General features: G+C 33.8%; 1 protein-coding gene across 1 annotated transcript; it reads right to left on the bottom strand.

Annotated features, from left to right (window-relative positions):
- Window positions 1-9,692: 9,692 nt before the first annotated feature.
- On the bottom strand, window positions 9,693-14,959 carry LOC143558664 (uncharacterized). Its single transcript, XM_077047464.1, has 19 exons — window positions 14,782-14,959; window positions 14,614-14,683; window positions 13,067-13,109; window positions 12,877-12,954; window positions 12,686-12,770; window positions 12,523-12,602; window positions 12,373-12,430; window positions 12,178-12,288; window positions 12,031-12,088; window positions 11,854-11,950; window positions 11,598-11,770; window positions 11,450-11,520; window positions 11,314-11,367; window positions 11,105-11,247; window positions 10,887-11,021; window positions 10,568-10,801; window positions 10,441-10,500; window positions 10,083-10,346; window positions 9,693-10,015 (listed from the first exon to the last, which is right to left on the bottom strand). Exons 1-19 carry the CDS (start codon window positions 14,921-14,923, stop codon window positions 9,884-9,886), a joined length of 2,088 nt encoding a protein of 695 aa, XP_076903579.1. The 5' UTR covers window positions 14,924-14,959; the 3' UTR covers window positions 9,693-9,883.
- Between the last annotated feature and the right edge of the window lie 4,089 nt (window positions 14,960-19,048).

Here is a 19,048-nt window from a genome sequence, read left to right as displayed (position 1 = left end):
ACTCGGGCCGCGTCTCCTTCCGTAGTGTTCGGATTCGGCTCGGTATATGTAAAATTCCGAAGTTTATAATTCGGATGTTTTGTTATATGTATGTATGTATGTATGTATGTATGTATGTATGTATGTATTTTGTGTGTATTGCGTTCGTGTTATATGTATAAAATAAATGTTTGTCTTCATTGTGTTCGGGTTCTAGTTCAGATTCGTTTTGGTTGTTTTCGGGTTTGGTTCGGGTGAAAAGTTTTAAAAAAATGAAATGTATCGGTTCGTTTGGTTGTTTTCGGGTTCGGTTCGGGTGAAAAGTTTTAAAAAATGAAATATACCGGTTCGTTTGGTTGTTTTCGGGTTCGGTTCGGGTGAAAACTTAAAAAAAAATGAAATATATCGGTTCGTTTGGTTGTTTTCGGGTTCGGTTCGGGTGAAAACTTTAAAAAAAATGAAATATATCGGTTCGTTTGGTTGTTTTCGGGTTCGGTTCGAGTGAAAATTTAAAAAAAATGAAATATATCGGTTCGTTTGGTTGTTTTCGGGTTCGGTTCGGGTTAAAAGTTTTAAAAAATGAAATATATCGGTTCGTTTGGTTGTTTTCGGGTTCGGTTCGGGTGAAAATTTAAAAAAAATGAAATATATTGGTTCGTCTGGTTGTTTTCGGGTTCGGTTCGGGTGAAAAGTTTTAAAAAAATGAAATATATCGGTTCGTTTGGTTGTTTTCGGGTTCGGTTCTGGTGAAAAGTTTATAAAAAATGAATTATATCGGTTCGTTTGGTTGTTTTCGGGTCCGGTTTGGGTGAAAAGTTTATTAAAAAATGAAATATATCGGTTCGTTTGGTTGTTTTCGGGTTCGGTTCGGGTGAAAAGTTTGTAAAAAAATGAAATATATCGGTTCGTTTGGTTGTTTTCGGATCAGGTTCGGGTGAAAAGTTTATAAAAAAATGAAATATATCGGTTCGTTTTGTTGTTTTCGGGTCTGGTTCGGGTGAAAAGTTTATGAAAAATTGAAATATATCGGTTCGTTTTGTTATTTTCGGTTCGGTTCGGGTGAAAAGTTTTAAAAAACGGATATTTTAAATTTTGGAGGGAATTAAGTTTCAAGGGTACACTTGTAAATTATATGAAACACAGATCTTCTAATTGCGCAGCTGAAAAGGGCATATTAGTCATTACACAGGTCAACTGACGGAAGGGCAAATACTGAGCCCGCCCAAATTAAGCAACAGTACAAATGCAGAAATTCTTTTTCAGTGGTTAATCCATTTCGTGACGATATATTCCAGGTTGGCAAATGGTAATTTTCTCTTATTTACATCAATATGTGTTTTTCTACACAATGAGTAATTGTGTTTTAGGTAAATGGAAGAGGTGATAGGTAGGACTTTGAAGATATAAAGAATGGAATTTGTTTAAAGGAAAAAGGAAAATAGAGAAAACATTAAAATTACTAAAGTACTATTGACTCAATAGAAAAAAATTGATAGAATTAGATAAAAGTACTAAAATTACAAGTTTTAGAAAACTAAAGTAGTCATTGTAAAAAATTCAAAAACAGTACTAAAGTTACGTAATTAAACAAACCACATATATTAAATGACAAATAACTCTAAAGTTTTAAATGAAACATGTTAATTAAAAATAAAAATATAAATTGAGTAATTTAATATGCCTAAAAATTAGCATGCGTTCATGTCAAATTGATTTTATAGTATTAATATTATAATAAATGTTGTTTAACTATTATGGTAATTGGTAAGAACATAAATTGTGAAAAAACATGACATATTGAGACAGCCACATGACATTTGTTCTCTTTGACAAAATTGGTAAATAATAATAATAATAATAATAATAATAATAATAATAATTCTTTATTTCCACATAACTACCTTCATCAAACAATTTTTCTTTTTATATATCAACCCTCTGATATGATGGTGTCTTAACTTTCCAACCATCGCACAACAATATATATAGTCATCGATCGAGCTCTCAGTTCAAGTTTCATGGTTTCAATCAAGTGATCTCCGGTTATGATTTTCACTAGTAAGGTACGGATAGCCTATTATCATTATGTTTACCGTATTGGTAATTTATTGAGTGTTAATTTTATAGCACGGGTATTTACTGATTGATACAAACTATTAAAAATGAACCATTTGTTCTCAGTTTATGAATAAAGATTCAGTTTTGCATTCCAATGACTTTTTTAGGTGACCTATAAATGTTTCAATGCAAATTTACAAAAATAACCCAAATCTTTCAAGACAGCTTCTATGATTGCTAATCATATAGCAAGAAGTATTATTATTAGATATAGTATTGCTTATTTTTTTAGAAAAAATTCAATACAGGTTTAAATATTTGGTTATTGGATACGGGTCAAAGTAGTTATGTTGAGGTCCAATTTTATCGGTTGTGTTTAGTTCGGGTTAGTGTAATCAGGTATTCGTTAGCTTCATGATGGATTGGTAATCAGGAGTGATTCAAAACAACATATCTAGTGATCACTTTTAATAATAATTTTTTAAATCTTGGTATAACTTTTACATGGTATCAAGAAATTACATATGATCAAACATATTGTAGTAAAAATATATTTTTTTTATAAACTATATTGCTAGCTACAGGCATAGAATTCCTTAATCATTGAGAGAATTATACTAAAGAACCATTGTTTTTAATAATTAACAATGTCACTATACTTTTGGTGTTTTCATTTATAGCGGCATGACTATATTAGCTATAAATATTGGTGTAAAAGGGGTCGTGTTCGTGGGTTGACAGGTTAACCCAACACGAACCGAAAAAGTTGATACGAACGCAAACTCAACCTAAACCTGAAAATCGTGTTAGACATGTGAACCGAACATGAAACACATTTACGGGTTGACCCGAACACGATCCATTTGACACAAAAGTTTATTATTATATTATTTTAGTATAGCAAAAACTAATTATAAAGAAATAATGTTTTGAAACATAAAACAAGTTCATCACGGTAGTAATTTTAAAGTTCCAAAACTACTATGGGTAGGTCCCAAGGGATTCTAAAGTTGTAAAACTACCATTTGTAGATCCCATATCACAGCCCCCGACCCCTATACCTCGAGATGGGAAGCCGTGAACATTGATTGGTAGTATCGGTGTTTATTAAATTATTTTGCAGCGGAAAATTTCATCAGAACCGTAGTTAGGAAAAATGATCAGAGTTATAAAAACACCATGATTATTATTATGATAAAACGGGAATTTAATCCCTTTTGATACAAACATAAGTTTTACAGGGTTAAACCCTTATTTACAAAACACGTTTCTTTATTCTAGTGACAAACCACTTATTAAAGCTGGAAGCCCGCAGGCATCATTCCTTTGTCTTTAACAAGTCACCTGAAACATGTTTAAAACATTCGATCAGCAAGAAATATTGGTGAGTACATTCATTTGAAAATGACACAGTTTACAGTTACATCATTAAGATGTTTTTACATCTGCCTGCTTACAAATTACCGAAAGGTACTTGTCACTTGACCGTATCTATGACTGTGGTCATATTACTTATTGGCTAACACTTGTCCAATAAGTAACGTGTAATAGCCCAGTAGGCAAGCCTTGTATACAACACCCCACAATACCAGTAGTAATCATCCCGTAAGTCTACAGAGTCTTAATCACTATAATGTATTTAAAATACTTTAAAAATATATTTGAAAACATTTAGATCATTTGCCATGAGTTTTATAGGTTTTGAAATCATCATGACAATGTCGGAAAAATAGTTATCTCACGCAAATGTGAGTTGTATAAAAACTCGAATGTCTCACCTTGCAGGTTTAAAATTAAAGAAAACCTCCTGGTATTAAGCACCTAAGATAAACACAATGTAGTATCACTATATTAGTATAAAACCAATAATCATAACGATAATCGCGAGAGTAGAAACTTTACACGATGGCACAATGTCATACCTTAACAGGCAGAGCTTTTGAATTCGTGTATATTTCTTTCGATCGGATAGGGTATCGTTACGACACTCGGGTATTATACTATCTCTTAATATTATATGTATGTGTGTGTTTTCAGAGAAAGAAAGAAATTTTGTGCGAAGAAATGAAGTCCCGTTCACTTCCTATTTATAGCAAGTTTCAGACCCCATCGCGGTACGCGATGGCCATAAATAGAAAGTCGTCGCGTACCGCGAAGCATCTTATAACTTTGTTTTTTTAAATTTCCTTTATTAGCTTAGATGATACATTCGAGTTAAGAAGATCTACACCAAGTAACTTGTAACACAAAGTTGGTTCATAATTCAAAGTTAAATTTGACAAGTCAATGAAGTCTCAGCAACTGTTTAGTGATCTCATGGTAAATTTACGATTAATCTCAATTTGAGCAAATGGATGTGAGACTAAGAGATACCTAAAGGTCATTATTGAGATTAGTAATACCATCAGCCATAATCATATCAACATAAGGATCTATAAAGCAAGATAACAAACTCAAAATAAATAATCATATTTCCTTCAAGTATATTGGAATATGAAGACAAATAGTAAATTTATATTTCCTTCAAATATATTTTAATTTTAGTAAGCATGAAACATTATATGTATCAAAATGAAAAAAAAAACAATTTAAATCAAAATTTTGAAAATATACTACAGTGACCAGCTTTCCTTGCTGCTAGCTACTGTTTGTCAATTGAAGAAACATGTCAAGTTAGTCGGTCTGTGACACACTCACATGCAGCCTCTTTACCCCATCTGAAAACTCTGAACAAGTTCCGGCAGGGTGCCGGAGGAACCGATGGCAGTATTCGGGTTATGCGTATTAGCCACCACCATACCCGCTGGCATATCAACCGGTGGGGGTTTTCGGGTTGTGCGTATCAACCGGTGGGAGTTTTCGGGTTGTGCGTATCAACCGGTGCGGAACGACTTCCGACAGGGTGCTGGTGGAACCGGGGGAACCCGTATTAGCCAACACCATACCCGTCGGCAGTATTCGGGTTGTGCGTCAGCCCGTAATTGTAGGGGTAAATACGTAGAGAGGTTGTGAGAATACAACATAATTGATTATAGAGTTTGTGAAATTGATTTGAGGAAACGAGATTGACTTTGAGTAAAAAACAATAATTTCACATAAAATAAAAAACAATAATTTCACATAAAATAAATTGAATCAGTTTAGCGTTTAAGTATTGATCAACACTATTCATTCAATGACTATAATTAAAATGAAATCGAAATTGAAGATGTAGGGTTCATATTATTGATGAAATCGAATCAATTTGGATTTTATAATTAACACGAAATAGAAATCGATTGGGTTAAAACAGAGCAGAGGATGAAGGGTTCAACGTTGAAGAAAGGAAAATCGCTGGCAATAATACCTTTAAACCAGAAAACGATGATCGATATTAAGGATGGTGACGCCTGTAAATCAAAATCAGGGTTAGTATAATAGTTATAAAAATGAAGATAATGATAAACGGAATTGATTAACACCTAAATTGTTGTTGAAGACTTACAGTTGAAGATGATGAATTTGCTATAACTGTGTTCATTGTTAGGGTTTGTAGGGAGGAGTGCGGATTTGATTTTGTAAATAAGAAAAAAGGAAAAATCAGGAAATGCCACGTGGCATAATAGAGCTTTGTGGTGTAACAGGTTGTGAAGTGTCCACTCTTTTATTAGATAGATAGAGAGATAATTAGGGTGTGTTTGGGATTGCTTATTTAAGTGAAAAAGGACTTCTTGTTAAAAGGACTTACAAACTTATGAATTTTTGAAAAGAAGTTTTTAAAAAAGTGTTTTGATTAACTTATATGTTGGGGAAAACTAAAATGACCAAAATGGACACTCTTTTTCAAAAGGAGTGAGGGTTTGAGGGTTTGAGAGGTGTAATAGGTAAATCAAATCCATTAAGTTAATAAGTTAGAGATTCCTAACTTTTCAAAACCCGATTATTTTGCCTTCATCATAAGTTAAAATCCAAAAGGCCTTATGGTTTGCCAAACACCTTATACACTTTATTAACTTTTCAAAAAGTTTATAAGTTATAAGTTGATAAAAATAAGGAATTCCAAACACCCCCTTAGTATCTTCTTTAAATATATATCGTTATTAAAAAGAAAATAATAAGAGAGGTAGACGTGAAAAAAATTGATAAGAAGAGATAAGACGATCACGCTACATGAATCATTCTTAATTATATAGTATAAAAAAATAAATGGTTGTTAATTAAAATATATTAAAAATTAAATGTTCATTTTACATTTGTAGTTAAAGTATTAAATAAATATTAAATGAAAATTCATTTTTTTTATAAAAATGTAACTCTTGAGCTACTATAAATTTATTGTAGGTGAGTATCCTAATTTCACAACATAAACCATCTTAAGCAAACAATCAGAAGATATGTCGGGCGCCTTGTTCAAAGTTGTTTTTTAGCCACATTATTGCTCAATGTTTACGGTTATTCTCGTACTCTTTCTTTTATGTTATGTTGAGATTTGCTATAGTTATTATTTTTTTCAGTAAATACAAAATACGATTGATAATTTAGCTTTTCTTGTTATCATAGTATTAGAAGCGAGATTGGGAGACTCGGCCAACAAAGTTGTTGAAAATGTGGCTAAATATGTACCCTTTTTCCAAGAATCTGTTACACTTGCTTGTAAGAGCATGTCTGGCTAAATATGTACCCTTTTTCCATTAACAATGCGGCCCAAGGTTTCTTAGATTATGCGTGATGGGATTTTGCTCATGCAATTAGACATAAAAGACATTATAATCATAAGATTTACAACTTCATTATTTGAATGCATTTTATTTTAATTATTATGTGTTTCCATCATATGAAGAACAAATTATAATCACAACTTAATTGCTTTAAGCATTTATATGATTATTCCCAACAATATTTCTACCAAACCAACCATTAACTAGAAACTCAAAACCTCTATACTTGATCATATGACACATAAATGACATCACAAACTTTTCTCAAACAACTTATTACTTTTAATATCTAATTTAGTTTAATTTGTTAAGTAAGTAACAATGTGTGTAACTTGTGATACCCGACTATTTCAAGTCTAATACATTAATAATAAAATATTATGTATACTAAAATAATGCTATTGTTGTCCAAAAAAAACTCCAGAAGTATATGCATCATATTTATTGTGTTCAAAAATGTAAGTTTTGTTGTGTAGCGAACACTGCATGAAACGAATGTCGGTGACGACCCGAGTAAAGTTAAAAGTCCACAAATATCTCAAAACATCATGAATGACTCAAAATGTTATATTTTTAGACTCAAAATAATATATTTTTGATGAAAATATTAATAAAGTGTCATAAACTTATTTTTAGAAGCTTCGGTTCCGGAACTTATAAAGTATGCGCATAGGAGCCGGTATAGCACACCGTAAGAGCACCAAAACCCAACTTTCACCAAAAAAATAATATATCAACTAAGAGACTTGAGTGGTAATATATATAGACCGTTTATCCATCTTTAATTACCTCACAAGTTAAAATGAACTTCAGTAAACTTTCACTCGTTAGTCGTTACCTTGTTATACTTGGAACTTGATTAACACACTGAATATATGAACAACCCAACAACTCTCATTAAATTTATTTTAGAAAATAATTTACTTTTGTAAAAGGATATTATAGGTGCTTTGCGAATGGATGAAAAAAACATTGATTAAGTACTGTTCACACATATAAATTAGAGTAAGTGTGCCGGGAACCAGAGTCATTTACTAGGTTGGATTTAAAAGTTCACCATAATATAGTCTTTTTAAAAAGTCACCTTCTGTCACAAAACAAAATAGAATAAACACGGATATAGAATATAACTATTACTATCATTTTCATCTCAAAAGCTTTCATAAAAAGCTTTCATAGCTCAGTTGGTTAGAGCACCCGTTTAGTAAGCGGGAGGTCTTTCAATGAAAGCAAACTTTTTGATATTTTCACGAATTCTAAGGTTTGAAAATATATTTTTAGTTTAAGGTTACATACCGGTCCTCGAAGTTAAAACAACATTTTTCAAAACAAATAAATCAGGAAGTTTCATATTATTTGTTTCGAATAATTAGATACCGATAAAGGTTAACATATTTTCTTATGAATAATAATTATTATGGTAACTTTCATTATCATAGTAATTAGTTACTACAAAACGATTACAATAAAGTTGGATAGACTTCCAACTAAAGAGACTTTGGCTAAAAGAAATATAAAATTGGCTCGAACATGGGTGTTTTTTTGCTGAGACGTTCGGTAATCAGTGAAGCATGTACTCACCTCATGCTATGTGACAGGTGTGGTTTGGCAGGAATTAGTTAATGGCGTGGTATTCCACCCATCTTTGCATTCATGGTACAAGACTTAATGGAATGCAACAATCACTTACACATGAATGATCACACTAAGTAGGCAATTCAAAATTTTAGAAGGTAATCGTGACTACGTGTTGGAGTATTTAAAGATCAAGAAACGACCTCATATTCTCAAATAAGGAGGCATCGGCGGTCGTTGGTGGGGCTAAAAGTGTGGGGTTTGGTTGGGTTAAAAGTAGGTCAAAGTTGAATTTTGAGTGGAGTCATTTGTGTAATTTTGATTTCGAAAATGACACTATTCGATAGAGATTGTTTGTTTCTTGCTCTAGCTCCTTGCTAGAGGCTTCGTTTGTTTCTAATATATCATCGTCGTTCGAAAAAAAAGGCAGCTTAAACCTAATGCCGTCGATTGATTTGTTTTGAACTTGTTTCTTTGAGAAAATTTGATGGTCCGGGCGACTGTATTGGTGATTTTCCCGAAAATCTTGTGTGTTTAATCAAAATTACCTTAATAAACAGCTGTCTTTAATCTGCTAAATAAAATTCATGGTTATGATTACACTAGACAAGTGCCCGCGCGATGCCGCGGGTGTTTAAACGCGAACCCTATTAATCACGTAACAATTATGAGTGTTCATGGGTTTAAAACCTTGAACCGGTCATCGGTTTGGTTTCACCGCTGAGTTTTTTTACTTTCAATCGGTTGTTTTTTACTTCCTTTATCATTTCAAATATCATATTTTGACTTAGTTGGAACTGATGATACGGTTAAATTAATAATCATTTTAAACAAATTTTATTATCAAAGCTTAAACTGTTAAACCAAACCAAACCAGAACCGGATTGTTAATAACAGTTTGGTTTCAATTTTGTTTAGTTTTGGTTTTGAATGACAAAAGATGGGTACTAACGGTTGGACTCACAAGCTTATAACTTAAAAACAATCAAAACCGGCATTGAACATCCCTACGTAACATATTAACTTTTTTAATGGAAAAATTTATAACAATATTATACTCAAACTAAAGAGAATAAAATACTCGTTTTTATAGTGCAATATTTTTACAAAAATATTAACGTATGAAAAACTTATTGTCGTTTAAAAATCGTGGGTAAGAAGTTGGTTTAAAGTTAAAACTAAAAAAAATAATATGGTTAAAGATGAGAGGGCAAACTTGTAAGTTGGGTGATTTGTGTTTAAAAGACAAGTATACCCCTAATTACACATGTACTTTATGTATGAACACTTGTAAAACTCTTAAAATCAAGTGTCTTAATTTGCCCTTGTTTAGTTCATTATATATTGTATAGATATAGATATAGTATAGATATAGATTAAGAGGTTCAGAAAATTTTGACCAAATGATAAATCAACATAAATATTCGGGATAATGTTGATATCCCATTTGTGTTACTAACTAGACAGTAGACCCCACGTGTCCGCTTCACAGGCATCCTCGGGGCTAAAATGTTCCAACATTTGGTTTGATGTGGTTTCTGTATGCAGCTTCTGTTATTTGCTTTCTATAACTTTTAATCTGAATCGGAATTCGTAAATGGCATTTGGAAAGCATTTGGTGGTGGCATGTCGGTCATAGACGGAGGTACATTCTCGTTTGTTTGACTTTTGGGGCGTCGCCTTCTCAACTTTGACCGGTCAACTCCCTGCAAGTGGCACGAGACGATTACGAAACTAAGAAACATGATTTAGAAACACATGTAAACAGGTTACCCCGGGTTTAGGATCGCTTGCATCATCAGATTCCTTCGGTGGTTTGACCGGTTGATTTCTTCTCAAATAAATAAAACCAAACGACATCAATGCCGCCAAAAGTAACATAGGACCAAACCTCGGATCACCCAAAAGATCATTAATTCTTTGTGGTACGGTTCCAATCCTATGTTTTATTCCCCTTGTTGAGGAAACAATTTGCTCTCTACCCTTTGACCAAATAGGATCTGCATCTTCGGGTACAAGCTCGGGAGTTGATGTCCGCTGCATTAAGTTATTTTAAAAAGTTGGAATTTGTACAATTATATATCAACAAAAAAAAGTATAAAATTTTGTTTGTAAAAATTTAAAAACTCACATGAAATGGGAGATCTCTAGAGTCACCATCTCTAACTGTGTCTGAGATCCATTGAATTATCTGAACAAAATCGTATTAAACGATGCGCTACAAAATAAATAAAATAAAACTTTATAGATGCTCAAACCTGTGGAATTTCATTTAATCCTCTGTATAGTGCAACTAACTGGGATGTGGGGTCCGCATCTCTAGAAGCCATTAAAGCGAACATGTTCGTTGGAGTTTCCTGTACTTTTTTATTTACTTCTGTATCGTTTCTTTTGTAACGTACAAGAAATAACCGTGCCACGTCTGTAATATCTCTCCTTGGTCCACATGTATCGTGACTATCCTCCATATTTACATAAAACATACAAAACTTCTGTAACAAGAAAAGAAAACTAATATCAATATATCATATGTTAATTATGAATACAAAATCATTAATATTACAATACTAAACTAACCTTTTGTACTTCACCATCCACCCAAGCAAATGTTAACCGTTTTTCCTTAAAAGCCACCGCTGCTGATGTGGCAGTTTGGTCATCAAGTTGATCTACATCATCTTTTGATAGTCTCTCTTGGACACTACGCATGGTCTTTAATCATATATACAAACTTATTATCTATATAATCTATACGCATTAAATAATAATTTACAATTAACGTAAATGAAGCTTACTTCACGCATTTTATGAAGTTCTGCACTTTGTCTGCCTATAACAACCGCACAATACCAAACCGTAGTGTCATTCCCAGCACGTGAGTAGCCCTTTGGATCACAGCCTAACTCCATTGATGTAATACTTCTTAATTGTGGAAGGACTGAAATGCAAAAAAAAAGTAAGTTATTAAAAAGAAATCATAATATGTTTTTAAAAATTTAGTCACCTTGATGTTTATTTTGTTCCATGATATCAATAAGTCTTGAATTGTTCATTAATCCTGCAAATTAATTAAAAAAAATTGCATATTTTAGCAACTGTGAGGAAAATAATATTAAAAAATAAAAAGGAGAGAGACGTGCCGTGGTACACTACAGGTTTGACACCTGGATCTCGAAGAATAACAATTGCAGGAGCTTCTTCGACCCCAAATCTGTTTAGAATACAAAGATTTGACTCTTATTGAAAGAGAATTTATAAAAGTTAAATTATTTCATATGAGAAAATTACGTGTTTGACCAAAAGATAGATTCCTCTTCTCTCCAAACTGTGAATGCGAACGAGGCGTACGACCAATAACTTTTTGCCACGTGGCGCACGAATGGAGTGGCTCGTTGACCTGTTTTTGAAACGAAAATGACTTTGACCTTATGTCGACTGCCTTTACCGAGAAAAGTTTGTGCCTGTAGTTACAAAGGTGTTATTTTGCATTAATAATACTTAAACCAATATATAATGAAACGGCTTTTTATTTAACTAGAATTACCAAAGACTCCATAGAGTAGTAAGAAATACGAGGTAAGCTTAGTACGGTTGTCGCAAACCAATCAGTAACAGCATCAACAGATGATTGCCCATTGTACCTAACACAAATAAATAATATTATAATATAATATAATAATATTGCTATTATTTTTAACATGAGAAAGAAAATAAAACTCACCTAATGATGCAATCTGAAGTTTTACATCCAAGTGGAAAAGCCACAAGTGAAGGAAGACCTATATCACACCATAAGGCAAATTTATAAAAATATAATTAACAGGATATGCATATAAAGGCTGTAATAATAAAGTTACCAAGTACCAACCATTTCGAAAGAAAGGAGCTCCGGTATATTTCTTTTCAGATAAATATGTTGCAAGCTTAAGATCGCCGATTTCAATCATTCCAGTATTTGCTATACCGTCCAGTAAACTAGCTGCAAATATACATTTTATTTTATTAAACTATTGGATTTTTGTTAATAAATGAAAGCTGAAAACATGTCTAACAAAGTAAGTACCGATTCTTTTCCAAGAACTATAAAATTGGGCACATTGGCTGCTCCCAGCTGAGAAAACCTGAAACCAATTACCAAATAAATGTAACAAAATTTAGTTAGAATATATAAGATATCATCATATCAAGAGTAATATAAAACAATTATTTAAACCTGCACAAGCAATGTGTTGCTGTTTTGTAGCTTAGAAACAAAGTTCTCTGATGAAATAACTTCAGAAGCCTGATCTGGTTCTGTGAAAGTATACAACAAATAAATGGTATCAACAAAAAAAGTTGGTCGAAAAATCCAAATTTAGAATGCCAAGTTTATAAACCAAATGAAGTCGGTTCAAGCAGCGGGAGATCAATATCAGAAAAATCTGCGTTGGAGTATTTTTCCTTGACATTTTCGATTACATGCTACAATCAACAAAGCAATATAATCAAACAACTATCGCATGCATGGAAATTAATAACAGAACTGTAAGTATGAAGGAGACAAGAGATTAGGAATATTGTAACTAACAAGATATTCATCAATGCCAAATATATCATAATTCCTCTTCCATGTGGGATTGCTAAGAAGTTCAAAAGCATACTGGACCTGTAAATGAAAGTCAACCAAATATCAAAATAAAGACATAAATGCTCTTAATATTATAAAGATCGGGTATGAACAACTGAATAACTTTAGATGAAACAAGCAGTTACACAACCTTAATCATATCAAGAGTTGAAGAAGGTTCATTCCCTGATTTCCTGCAATGTAAACTTTTTCAAAAAACTGTAATTGCATTGTCAAACGCCTATAGTTATACCAATAGATACAAAACATTAAACAGGACCATGATCAATAGATCTTTGATTAGAGATACGGTTTAGTTTATACAGTTAAGAGGGAGGTTCATTGGGGAACTGGAGAACCATAAGATTTACATGTAAAAACCTCATTAAAAATATAAATTAAAAAATAAAAATAAAAACCTTATTTTTACATGTAAAAATGATATTTTCATGAATTATTTACATGTAAAGCATACGGTTCCCCGTTTCCCCACTTTTTTGTGGTTCCCCAATGAACCCAACCCTAAACAGTTATTCAAAGACAACCTTTGGTTTGGCTTGATAGCACACTAACATATTAATATCAGTGATTCAGTGTTAGACTAAACCAAATCATACTTCTATATAGTATATATACATCTATATATTCAAGCACCCATAAAAAGAAATTAAATCACATATCAAGTTGTTCCATAAAATTTGATTATGTGAATTTCATCAACATCAAAAGTTGTAACTGAAGATTCATGAACGTTCGCCTACGTCTTGTGTTCGTTAATGATTTTTTGTATATGTTTAAACTTTAAAGGTTTTAATATTTGTTAATAAGTTTGCTAATGTTATCATATAAATTTAAGCAAGATTATTAATTATTAACTATAAAACAAAACAAAAAAACAAAAAATCTAGGAGTATTATGTAATTAACTTATATGTAAGATTAACATATGAATATGAATTTTAGAAGAAAAAAAACACCAACACAAATTTGGCAGCCAGAGCGAACAGTTGAAACTAACCATTCTCGGTTAGCCAGATCAAATATGACATTGTTTGTCCGTTCATTTAGGTTCGTGAACCGATCACGAACAACTTCATTTCCTTAATGAACGAACACAAACAAGAAACTTCGTGCGGTTAGATGTTCGTGAGTTCACTTGTCCGATAAAAGCTTAGCGAACGAACATGAACAAAACCTTGTTCGGTTTGGTTCGTTTACAACCCTAATAGTTTTGATAACTACACCTAACCATGGTTGTAAAAATCCCACCTAGGCGCCCATTAATCACTAGTCGGTACCCCACCGAGGCACCGACTAGTTTTCGATTAATCATCATTCGTCAAAATCGGTCAAAATTGAAACTTTTATATATAAAACCTGGAATATAGAAGTAAATTTGAAAAACTACATATAAATTCCAATCCAATTAATCCCTATTAACCCCTATTAATCAGTAGTCCCTACCCAACCGCCCGACTAGCGCCTAGTGAGTTCTACAACACTGCAACTAACTGTATTAACATAAAAAACAACTATACAGAATTAACTGAAATACTAACATTTAAATATTACCAGGTTTGACCAGAAATAATCAATTTTCCAGAACAATACAATTTAACACATTCTTTTCTTCACTTGATCTAACTCAATAACTAGTGAATAACAATTAAAACTAATTCAATTATAAAATATATATTACCAATTCGAATATAGCTTCTGGTAGGCCCCATTCACTTCTTCAACAGAACTGAACGACTTGATCCCTAAAACTGCAAATCAAAGTAAAAAACCAAAAAAAGAACAATTGAGTGAAATTGAAAGAGTAAGAGTTAATAATAATGAATTAGGTTAAATAAGAGTAAGAAACCGTCGTAATGAGAAGGCGGGAAAGAGCGAGGAATAGCTACGAGCTGGAAGAACATGGAGGCGGTGAATAGGACAGCCGGTAACCAGTAGGCACGAATTACGGACGGCGGTGAAGGTTTAGATGCGGTTGGATTCTCCGCCATTGGAGACGAGAGGAAGAAGACTTGAGTGTTATGGTGATTGATGGAAGGAATGAAGATTCTGTTTTGTTTTCTTTTTATGGTATTTAAGATTAAGATATTTATATTATTAATTTTTTAATAGACAGATAATTATAAGCGTTCAATTTGTTATTTATTTTTTTATTTTAACGGCCAAAACAAAAAAAGTTAATTAGGTGTTGTTTGTTTTTAAAGATAAAAATTGTTTGCAATCTGATTTCATCTGATTTAATGTCTGTAATTGAAGATGTTGTCTGAAGGTCTGCAATCTGAAAAAATTATACCGACTGGATATCGTCTGCATAAGCTGAAAAGTAGTTACTTATCATATATATTACAGTAGATAAAAGTCATTTAACGTTTGTAGACTGCTAAAATAATTGGTAATAATTGGTAGTGGTGTATGAAGTATGGAACTGGGTGGTGGTAGGCAATTGTGGTAGGCGGTGAACGGTGGGTGGTGGACCGTGATGGTGGCCGAAAATGGGTGGTGGTGGTGGTGAATGGTGGTGGTGGTGGATGTTTGTGGCGGGTGGTGGTGGTGGATGGTGGTGGCGGCGGACGGTGGGTGGTGGCTGGTGGTGGTGGCAACGGACGGTGGGTGGTGGTGGTGGTAGGGGACGGTGGTTGTGGCCGACGGGGGTGGTGGTGGTGATGGACAGTGGTGGTGGTGGGTGGTTAACGGTGGTGGTGGTGAGTGGTTGACGGTGGTGGTGGGTGGTGGTGATGGTGGTGGACGATGGTGGTGGCGGCAGACGGTGGGTGGTGGACGATGGTGGTGGCGGCGGACGTTGGGTGGTGGGTGGTGGCGGCGACGGATGGTGGGTGGTGGTGGTGGTGGCGGACGGTGGGTGGTGGTGGTGTTGGACATTGGGTGTTAGTACTTTGTATGATGTTAAGAAGTTTGAAGATTGTGAAAAAAACTTATTTTTTAAGACCGTAAAAGCAGTTTTCAGATCTTTTAAAAAAAACAAACAGTTTTCAAGAGCTTATATCTGCTCACACCGCAGACATAGGCTCCTTGCAGACCTTATAAGCAAAAACAAACACAACCTTAGATACTTCGTACGATGTGGCCCACTTGTGGTAAACCTCGTAGATCTTCACGATCGAACCGGAGATCATAAAGATTCTTGTCTTTCTTTATTGAGTCTCTCATGCCTTTCTCAAAGTGTTATAAATAAGAATCAAATCTAAATCTCCGTTGAAAAATTCAAGTTTTCTACCATTACACCACATTTCAGTTTTGATTTTGAATTTAAGGTTGGTATAATATTTATTGACGGAGACTCATGGGATTATCCCTTTAATTTGAATAAGTGAGATTTTTGTCATGTTACGTAATTTAAGATTTTAGGTTAAATTGGTTAAAGCGTACAAAAGTTTTTACTTTCAATTAGGGCTGCATATATAATCGATAAATTTGGCAGACTGATTTAAAACTAGGATGAACAACTATCAAATTTAAACTGATATAGAGACTAGAGTACGATAAGTCGATAAGATATACTCAATTGTCATTATTTTCTTCAAAAACTTGTTTTTAATCATTTCTAATTCAAAATTGTTAGAACCCAAGAAACCAAAACAATATTCTATTATATCTCAAGTGATAGTCATTCAAACTTCTTTTTTTTAGCGACCAACAAAATGAATTTTATTAGGAAAAAACACTAGCAAGAAGCTAGACCCACCAATACACCAAAAAAAAACAAAGACCATCAACAAAAAGAAAAAAACCAACACAATGTCACTCCAAAAATGGCATAACCCCCAAAACCTGTCAAACACAGCCACTCGCTACAAACGAAACCGACGCCAATATATTATTCTTTTAATTTCGATGTCCGCCTATCTAGTGCCCTTTATTCTTCTAAATCAACCATCATCTCTGCCTCTCTGGTGTCTCATACTAATATTTCATGTTGACTTCTCAAAGTATCATCACCATTATCATCATCTCCTTATGAGTTATGTGGTTGATCATGCGTAGGTTGTTAGTGAGTATTTACATAAATCACCACATCAGTTTGAATTGCTTTCAGTAACCTACAAAAGTTATTGTTGAATTAGTGTAACATCCCAAGTTTCGGGTAAATTATATACAAGTAGGAACCTTGTGAAACTATTATGATATAATCATGTTGATGCATGGGATTTATTTATGCCATATACGTTTGAAGTTTGATTAAAATGAAAAAAACTATATTTAATGGCATGCGAGAAGATTACTTTGAGTCAATAGTGATATGAGTGTAACTTTAAGTGCCATTATTGATTACTTAAAAGTTAATAAAAACCTAGTGAACTTAGAGAAGGTCGCGGTATTTCCCATTTTGAGTCTCAACGAAATGGGTGCTAATGTGTTTTTGAGTGAATGAGCGATAGATAAAAGGAGAATCAAAGAAAAGAATTGATTTTTTGCATATTTAAGTCGTAATCAAGCTTGAGAATCGATTAACCAACGTCAAGTGAGAAAGAAGTTCTAGTAAGTGATTTCTTGAGTTTATCCCAAGTTTTGGTGTTGCTTAATGAAGTTCATGAACTCCTAAGTTAATTCCATAAATTCTATGTGATTAAGTTGCCAAATGGGTTAAAATTGTATTGATCTTAAGGTGCAAATTGGTGTTAAAATTGACTTTAGGTGCTAATTGGTGTTAAATGTTGAACCTTAAAGGTAAAATTCATCTTTTCTAACTAAATGAATATAATATGTTTAGAGTGTGTTTGGAAACAATTTAATGTGAATCATTAAAAGTTTGGCATTAAGCAGGTCAACGGGTCAAGATTTTGATATAAGGACTCATGGCAAACCATTGGAGTTAAGTTTATTGAAAAAGTTGTATCCTAACTTATAAGAACGACGTCATAGCTAGAGGTGCATAAATCGAGTTTTTAAATACCCGGGTTCGGATATAGAACCGGGTTCGGGTATGATCGGGTATTGGTAATAATTCGGTCGGGTTCAGGTCGGGTATTGTTTACCATACCCTATGCATCGGGTTCAGATCGGGTATAGAACCGGGTATCCTAAAACTGAGTATTTGAATACCCTATTATCGGGTATTGAAAAAACCCTATTTACGGGTTTTTTTTGGGTTTTTTCCGGATATTTTTCGGGTATAGATTGGATTTTTTAAAAGTTTGCACTTTTTAGGGGTGTTTTTAAGGTATTTTTCGGGTATACATCGAGTATTTGAAATACCCGGTTTCGGGTATTGGAAAAACCCGGTTCCAGGTATGGAACCGGTTCAGGTTTTCGGATACAAATCGGGTCCAGTTCGGGTTTTAGTGCCAAAATGCATACCCTATCCGTACCCTACGGGTAGGGTCGGGTCCGGGTTCGGGTATTAAAAACCCGGGTATTAGAAAAACCGGTTCTGGGTTTTCATTTTGGGTCCAGCTCCGGGTTCGGGTTTTTTATGCACCTCTAGTCATAGCCATTTGTGGGCCAACGCGAATTTAAAAACCCAGGCCTATTTCAAATGTCAACGCTATAAATTCTCCTCCCCAACTGGGCTTGGGTTGGGACCAGATATAAACTAAAGGGATATTGGTTTTTAATACTTCCAACTTTCCCTCATTGGTAGATAACACTCCCAACTTTCGATTTGTCGCGTACCACTCCCAACTCTCACCATATTTTCTTATACCACTCCCCGTCTAAATGCACTAACCTCGTTAATGTTTTAAACTAAAAATGTCATTCATATTAGTTGAGGGGTAAAACAGAAATTTTATTTTTAACACACATTCTGCAATATATATATATATATATACACACACTCTCTCTCTCTTCTACACTCTACAATCCCACCACCACCATCAACAACCTACCACCTCCACCTTTACTTTCGCCGGAAATCAAAACGCTGCCACCAGGCCCCAATCGAAACCCACCACCTCCATCTTCACTTTTGCAGGAAATCAAACCGTTGCCACCAGGTCTTATCGGAACCCACCACCTCCACCTTCACTTTCGCCGGAAATCAAACCGCTGCCACCAGGCCCCATCAGAACCCTAACCCCAAACAAATCCGAGACGGGTTCTTGGATTGAGTTTACAAATCTGACAATGGCGGTGCTAGTTTCTAAAGGTGGATGCAG

The sequence above is a fragment of the Bidens hawaiensis genome, unplaced genomic scaffold (assembly GCF_021521415.1).
Source record: "Bidens hawaiensis isolate Kalapana, Puna unplaced genomic scaffold, B.hawaiensis_p1.1 tig00001087_1, whole genome shotgun sequence".
Taxonomy (NCBI): domain Eukaryota; kingdom Viridiplantae; phylum Streptophyta; class Magnoliopsida; order Asterales; family Asteraceae; genus Bidens; species Bidens hawaiensis.
Note: the sequence above shows the minus strand (reverse complement) of the source record. Positions and strands in the feature narration are given on the sequence as shown.